The sequence below is a fragment of the Microcebus murinus genome, unplaced genomic scaffold (assembly GCF_040939455.1).
Source record: "Microcebus murinus isolate Inina unplaced genomic scaffold, M.murinus_Inina_mat1.0 scaf004_hap2_Mmur4.0, whole genome shotgun sequence".
Lineage (NCBI taxonomy): Eukaryota > Metazoa > Chordata > Mammalia > Primates > Cheirogaleidae > Microcebus > Microcebus murinus.
The window spans coordinates 545942-554634 of record NW_027438950.1 but is presented as its reverse complement, the minus strand read 5'-3'; the positions used below and the strand labels follow the sequence as shown (position 1 = coordinate 554634).

At 34.4% G+C, this 8693-nt stretch overlaps 1 protein-coding gene across 1 annotated transcript in view; it reads left to right on the top strand.

Annotated features, from left to right (window-relative positions):
- The first annotated feature begins 734 nt into the window (after nt 1-734).
- Nucleotides 735-8693, top strand: part of LOC142866373 (uncharacterized) — a 39581-nt gene continuing 31622 nt past the window's right edge. Inside the window, 1 exon segment of the mRNA XM_075999746.1 lies at nt 735-2173. Coding sequence (XP_075855861.1) covers nt 735-2173 — 1439 coding nt within the window.

The window sequence follows — 8693 nt, the reverse complement described above, 5'->3', positions numbered from 1 at the left end:
TTTTGCACCATCAATATAATACTGCAGATTTATATTTTTCATATGTGCATATCTTTCCCAGAATGTTATGTAGTTGTCTTGGGAGATAGAAACCAGACATTCAAAGGCCATCAAAAACCAGATGTATGGGCACATGTGCCATTGATTTGAATCTCTTTTGAAAGGGAATCAAGGAAATAGAATTTTACTGCTAAAGTAATACCTCTGTATCAGTGGGGAGGAAGTGTTTTGCCGGGTAAATTAACAAATGTTCCTTCCCCTTCCATATGGTTCTTGGTGTCATACTCATCTGGGGTACCATGAAATATTACCACTTATGATTTCTCAATGAATCATGTTTGCAAATATATTTTGGAGGTCATATATCTATGATGGAAGTAAGACTATGGTATTCTATTGCACTTTCTTGCTAATGTGCTTGGTATAGTTTTGTATATTCAAATTATGAAGTATATTTACCTAAGTATAATTAGTGAGATACTTTATTATTTTCATTTCTTTCAGAACTCTCTTCCCATTGCACTGAAGACCCAATGCCAGAGCAGGGCATAAAACATTCATTCCAGAAATCAATAATAAGACCATACGGAAGCTCTGACCAAAAAAATGTACTTTTAAGAAAAGACTGGGAGTGTGTTGATGAGTGTAAGAGGCAGAAAGTATGTTATGATGGTCTTACCCAATGTTTGTCAGGTAACCATAGGAAAATCTTGAAAGGTTATAAATGTATAAAAATGTTTAGCAAGTCCTCAAATCTAAGTAAACCTAAGATAAGGCACACTGGAGAGAAAGGTTTCAAAGATAATGAATGTGGCAAACCTTTTATGCACAGCTCAAAAGTTCTTGGACATAGGAAATTTCACACTGTAGACAAACCCTCCAAGTGTGAAGAATGTGGAAAACCCTTTAACTGCTACACAAATCTCACTATACATAGGAGAATTCACACAGGAGAGAAACCCTACAAATGTGAAGAATGTGGCAAAGCTTTTACCCATTACTCAATCCTTACTCAAAATAAAAGAATTCATAATGGAGAGAAAACATACAAATGTGAAGAATGTGGCAAAGCCTTTACCCAGAGCACACACCTTACTCAACATAAAAGAATTCATAGTGGAGAGAAACCTTACAAATATGAAGAATGTGGCAAAGCCTTTACGCAGTGCAGAAAACTTACACAACATAAAAGAATTCATAGTGAAGAGAAACCCTACAAATGTGAAGAATGTGGCAAAGCCTTTACCCAGGGCACACACCTTACTGAACATAAAAGAATTCATAGTGGAGAGAAAGCCTACAAATGTGAAGAATGTGGCAAAGCCTTTACCCAGAGCACACACCTTAATGAACATAAAAGAATTCACAGTGGAGAGAAACCCTACAAATGTGAAGAATGTGGCAAAGCCTTTAACAAGATTGGACATGTCAATCGACATAAACGAATTCATACAGGAGAGAAACCCTACAAATGTGAAGAATGTGGCAAAGCCTTTACCTGGTGCTCAAGCCTAACTGTACATAAAATAATTCATACTGGAGAGAAACCATACAAATGTGAAGAATGTGGCAAAGCCTTTACCCAGTGCAGAAAACTTACACAACATAAAAGAATTCATAGTGGAGAGAAACCCTACAAATGTGAAGAATGTGGCAAGGCCTTTACCCAGAGCACATACCTTACTGAACATAAAAGAATTCATAATGGAGAGAAAGCCTACAAATGTGAAGAATGTGGCAAAGCCTTTATCAAGATTGGAGACCTCAATCGACATAAACGAATTCATACAGGAGAGAAACCCTACAAATGTGAGGAATGTGGCAAAGCCTTTACCTGGTGCTCAAGCCTAACTGTACATAAAATAATTCATACTGGAGAGAAACCATACAAATGTGAAGAATGTGGCAAAGCCTTTACCCAGTGCAGAAAACTTACACAACATAAAAGAATTCATAGTGGAGAGAAACCCTACAAATGTGAAGAATGTGGCAAGGCCTTTACCCAGAGCACATACCTTACTGAACATAAAAGAATTCATAATGGAGAGAAAGCCTACAAATGTGAAGAATGTGGCAAAGCCTTTAACAAGATTGGACATGTCAATTGACATAAACGAATTCATACAGGAGAGAAACCCTACAAATGTGAGGAATGTGGCAAAGCCTTTACCGGGTGCTCAACACTTACTCTTCATAAAAGAAATCATAATGGAGAGAAACCATACAAATTTGAGGAATGTGGCAAAGCTTTTATCCAGTGCTCACACCTTAATCTATATGAAAGAGTTCATAACAGAAAAAAATTGTATAAATGTGAAAATTGTGACAAAGTCTTTAATAACTGCTCCAATCTTACTCATCATCAAAGAAATCATACTAGATATAAGTGAGATCAATGCAATGACTTTGGAGGTACTTTCCCAAAATATTAGCTTTAAAATGCACAACAGTACTTATACTTATGTAAACAATAATAATGTAGAGTGCTGACAATATCTTGAGTTATGACAGAGATTTTATTGGACATGGGAGAACTTTCACTGAAAGTAATTCTCTAATATTTTCTGAAACACTGATCAACATCACAAAAATTTTCATAGATAGAGACCTTACAAATATAATGAATGTGAACAAATATTTATGAAAAAGGTATACCTTAGAGAACAACAAAGAATTGATACTTAAAACTCCTTTACAGATATAATAAATTTCAGAACAGATTTAATCAACATTAAGTCTAAACAGATATCAGAGGACTCACAGGAAAATGTGCTGAGGCACTAACACATTTAAACATTTCTTTAAACCATATTGTTGAGTATAGAGAATAACCCTGTTAAAATAGTTAGATCACTTATTTGTATGTCAGTTTTAAAAACGAGATTTTTTGAAAATTATAATGATGTGTAAAATATACTTTCTCGTCAGGGTGGGATGCAAATGCAATAAAGTATATTTTTTTTTGCAACCTTTGACAAGGAAATACTGATGTTATTCAATTTTAAAAACAGTAGATGCTATGCTTTCATTTTTAGTGTGTATGTGAATGTCTATGGTTAATGATAGCTGTGTCACAGTTATTAGAAGTCTTTGTGTATTAAGTACACATCATTCATGTACTTTTCCATAGAAAACTAAAATCACTGAAATGTAAGATGTATGAAATGGAGAGGTGCTGTGTGGTAGACTTCTAAAAAACAGTATTTCAAGTGATATATGATGTAGGTATACAGACTAATATCCTTCTCATTAAAATCAGAATGAAATGATGACAATATTACCAATAATTTGATTTACTAATTGCACATTAGAATAATGAAACAATGAATTTTTAAATATTTTTAAATTACATGTAAACTTAATTTGTTTTATTAAATTAAAAAATGTTTTTATTGTGTCAAACGTGTTTTAGATTGAATGAACTGTTATTTTGCTTCAACATTCACCTATTCCATGTTACTCAAAGTTGGAGGCAATGAGTTATAAAAATGTATTATTGGGTTACACAGTAAAATTAAATCATTTGTGATCCTTTTTTCAGTGGCTTCAAATTTCTAATTCTTTGAAGAATAATGTTCCCACAAGTTTTATTTTTATTATTTTTATAATTCCATTGTAACTGTAATGCTTATAATAAAGTTTGTGCATTTAATGAAAAGCCATATATTTCTGAATACTGAATGAGTACTACATTTTTCTTTCAACATGCAACCCGTCAGGCCAGTGAAACAGAAATAAACACACTTTTTTATTTATACTGAATCAAATATACAAATACATCACGTATAAGATGAACTTTGGTTGCAGATTTATAGAGTAAGTAATTATGTTTGTGTGAATATGGATGTATACTTATTTTGAAAAGAAAAGAAGAAATATTGAAAAAAATAGGTAATTTCATAAATGTTCATAATTTACTAGCAAACTAGAAATTCCACAGATTCTGAGAGCAAATTTGTTTTTTGCTTTATGTTGAATGAATTTGCTTAAAATTCTAAAGTCTCTAATTCAGAACCTGCCCATGCATATCTTCTGTTCTTACATGGTTATTACTTCTGCTAGGCTTAATATATCATTTTATTATTTCAAAGTTCGTTATGTATTGTATATATGACCTGCTCTGCAATTATAAGAATGCTTTTTATAAAATTTAATTGTGGCTCCAGGTAATAGATTGAAATGTCCAGGGTGGAAAAATGTCACTGATTTGCATGTGGAGTGATGAGACCTGCAGAGAAAACAACTCTGAGAATTTATAAGTGAGAATTCTGTTTCTTTCATTTCATATTTATTTCCAGTGTTTTTTTTCTATCTTTTTGTCTTCATTCTCTTCTACAAATGTATCTAAGCCATTTTTCTTTCTGCCTGCACTTTGGCTACAATATTCTCACTGTTGTACTCACCCCCTGTGAGTTCACATAATACTTTAAAAGTTTTAATGAGAATTGTAGAATTATTTATTTTGGTGAAAAAAAGTTTAACTAGAGAGTTTGAGGTCATTTATAGGCTATACATGCAGCATTCTGATTACTTAATTAAGATTCGAGAGATTCAGAATCCTAAGCTTAAAGTAAGAGCCTTAAGTACAAAGACAGATAAATAATTCAGAATGCCAGAGGATTAAATCTGGAACTCAGTATTGTTTGCTTTGTAAAAGCAAACTGTTATTAGATCCTACCATATAATGCCATAGATATGAAAATAATTACAATAAGTAAAGCATTAATAAGTGTGTGATGCATATGGTAAGTACTATATAAAGAAACATGAGAATCTGGCAATCTCTTAATAGAGAGTTTAGGTATATAAAGAAGTTTTAATTTAATGTTCTATGAAGTATTTGTAGTACAACATATGCATCCATCTAGAATGTACTTATGAGTGTGTATTTTCATGTTAGAATATAATAGAATGATTTCTGTGCATTTAAAATATTTGGAATAATATTTCTTCATCTGATATTTTAATCTGGAGAAGTCATTTTACATGACTTTATCTTCCTTTATTTTACTGGGTGCAGTGCGCAGTGCACAGTTCTCATTTTTAGTCATGTAACTGTGGCCAACAATTTGGTCATTCTTTCTAGAGGAATCTGAGGGATCATGGCTGCTTTTTGATTGAAAATTTCATTAGTGATTTTGGATGCAATCCTGTTTTCTATGCTCACAGTGGCCAGAAGTGAGACAGTGAGTACCACATACATCTTTAGTCTCTTCCATAACATAATCATCAGCACCAGGAAGTCCAGGTGTCTTTAGCTTCAAATAAAATTATTAAAGCCCCTTTCATGTTCTGTGCTGGATTATGAACCTGCTGGTAAATATCAGAGTTCCCTTGCTTACGACTGACAAATGGAATGACAAAAACAGCACTCTCACTCTGTTGCCTGGGCTAGAGTGCCCTGGCATCAGCCTAGCTCACAGCAACCTCACACTCTTGCGCTCAAGCAATCCTTCCACCTCAGCCTACCTGGTTGATGGGACTATAGGCATATGCTACAATGCCCTGCGTATTTTTCTATATATTTTTATTTGGCCAGTTAATTTCTTTTTATTTTTAGTAGAGACACAGTCTCATTCTTTCTCAGGCTGGTTTCAAACTCCTGACCTTGAGCGATCTTCCTGCTTTGGCCTCCCAGAGTGCCAGGATTACAGGTATGAGCCACTGCTCCCAGCCAACACAAACTGTCATTACACAAAGAGTCCGATTAAAGAATTGGCTCAATTAGAAATGTTAATCCCTTGAGATTGGAAATCTTTTGTGCAAACAGTTATATCTTCGCCTAAAGTTTTATAGTTTGCCACTTGGTGCAGGGAAAACATGCATCAACAACCCTAGCTAAATGGGTCTATGGACCCACCAATAAAAATTTCTGACTCAAATTATGGGCCATAAATATTGGTTTGATATTAATGCACAATTAAAATATGATCAGGCTATTTCTCAAATTCAACAGTGCTGTATCAATGTATGGAAAAAGATAGCTTCTCTTAGACTGTAGCTTCCTAAAAAAATGTTAAATATAATGTTAATAAAACTCATGTAGATTTTATTGCTAGATTGCAAGAAAGATATGGTGCAAGACATGTTTAGTCTTTCTAATTTAGGAAATATGCTTTTACATATATTGGCTTTTAATAATGTTAATTCTAAATGCCAGCAGCTTTATGCCCAGCAAAATTAAACAGCATGGTGCCACCACTGCCATGGCTGCTGGGCCACCCAGGCTGTGGCTCTCCTCATCCAGGAAGCCCAGCACAAGCTCCCCACCACCGCACCCCAATGGCACCTTATGGCCAAAGGGAAGCACCTGGCTATGGAAAGAACTTTGAAATTGCTACAAGGTCTGATCAGACATTTAAAATGCAACTTTGGCTGAGACTCTTGGCCCAAAGGGTAATTTCAGAGAACAAAGATCATCTTGTGACAATGGACTCTTCACACCATCTACTGAGATATGTATACCTATAGATATATTTGGCCTGATCTTACAAGCACATTAATATTAGTTAATAATTTGGTCACATTACTGTTACATTAAAAAGAGTAATAATACATTTAGGTATAATTGATTCAGCTTATTTGAATGAAGTTTCCGTTATGATGAGTTTCACTTCTGATTGTTATTCAGGTTAGAGACTGTATTGCACAACTTCTGCTATTAATATGCAAATTTAAAAATCTAATGTTTTAAGACAAGGAGGTTTTAGAAGCACTGGAACAAAAGTATATTGGCAAACTTTATTAATGACCAAATACCTCAATTAGAAATTAAGCTAAATGACAAATCTTTTCTTGGATTTATAAATACTGGAACTGATATTAAAATTTATCCAAAGTTTTTTTGGCTAAGGATTGGCATATTATAATAATAGGTTTAAAAGACTGTTTTTACTATCCTTTTGCAAATATCTGATAGAAAAATATTTGCCTTCACCATACCTGCTTTAAACCATCAACAGCCAACTAAACAGTATCAATGGAATGAAAGGGAAACAATTCTATACAAAAATTTTTAATAAAAATGTTTTAAAACAAAAGTATTAGTTTTATTAAAAGATAATTTTGTTTATTGATTTTTTTAAACCACTTGGTTTATGTAATGATATAAGCAGAAGAATAAAAGTACAGTTCTGACTTGTCACACACACAGTCAGTCAGCAAACATTTACCCAACACACACATCTCCATACTGTGTCAGGCATTAGTGATGCAGAGATTGATCAGATATATTTGTTGATTTTAAGTAACTTACATATAAAAATACATTTAGGGGCCGGGCGCTGTGGCTCACGCCTGTAATCCTAGCTCTTGGGAGGCCGAGGCGGGCGGATTGCTCAAGGTCAGGAGTTCAAAACCAGCCTGAGCAAGAGTGAGACCCCGTCTCTACTATAAATACAAAGAAATTAATTGGCCAACTGATATATATATATAAAAATTAGCCGGGCATGGTGGCGCATGCCTGTAGTCCCAGCTACCCGGGAGGCTGAGGCAGAAGGATCACTCGAGCCCAGGAGTTTGAGGTTGCTGTGAGCTAGGCTGACGCCACGGCACTCACTCTAGCCTGGGCAACAAAGTGAGACTCTGTCTCAAAAAAAAAAAAAACAAAAACAAAAATAAAAATACATTTAGTAAAGTACCTATAGATTTCAGGTAGAGCATAGCACAAATAAACATAAAAATGTGGGCCATAAAGTCTGGAAACAATTGTTGTATGTTCTCCAGACAGATGTTAAAAATGAGAGTGAGGAAGCCTTCAGGTAAAACAGCAGGAGGTAATAAGGGAGGAATTATGGAATAGATTGTTGGACTCTTAAAACTGCAGAAATGTCTACAGAGCTCATATGTTCAACACTGTGTTTTTCAGTCCTAAACACATTGTAGATCACATTGCTTCCTGAATTAATAAATGAATGAATAAAAATACAGTGAGGAAAATCACAGGCATTAAAGTCAGTATTTAGGTACTTACTAAATCCAGGGGTTCCTTCTTTCTCTCTGCTGGAGATACGTTTGTTATTGTCTGTTTAAAAAAATTATCTATGTTATACAAAGTATCTAGAAGAATCAAATTCATAGAAGCAAAAAGTAAAATTGTTGTGCCAGGGACTGGAAGAATGGAGAAATGGAGTTATGTTTAATCGGTGTTCAGGAAAAAAAGTTCTTGAAATTTCTTTCACATAGTGTGAATATGCTTACAACTACTGTACTGCATACCTAACATGTGTAAGATGGTGAATATTATATTGGGTGTATTTTACCACAATTTCAAAATTTAAATTACCTATATAGTCACCAAGTGATTCAGAATAGGACAGGGTTATTCTGTCTATATGATCACATTGGTGATATTGGCCACATTGGCCACAATGTTTTCTCAGTCATGAACCCCCATCATTGTTTTAATTTTTGCTTTTTGTCAGATAGTCCTAGAGGTTTTTTATTCTATGTATGTACTTAAAAGTGGGAGAGGTTTTAGACCTCTTCAAAATCTTTTTTAGAAAATAGATATCCAGGCTGAGGTCCAATATTATTTCCATTACCTTGTGGGTTTGCCCTCCACAGCAAGCCCTTTCCTGGCAGTATCTATGGGCAGCTCTAGTAACAAGGCAGGTCCTCAGAAGCCAGGGCATGTGAGTGGAGCAAGAAGAGATTGGAGCATGAAATAAGCTCCTGAGAGGTGAGAACATGGT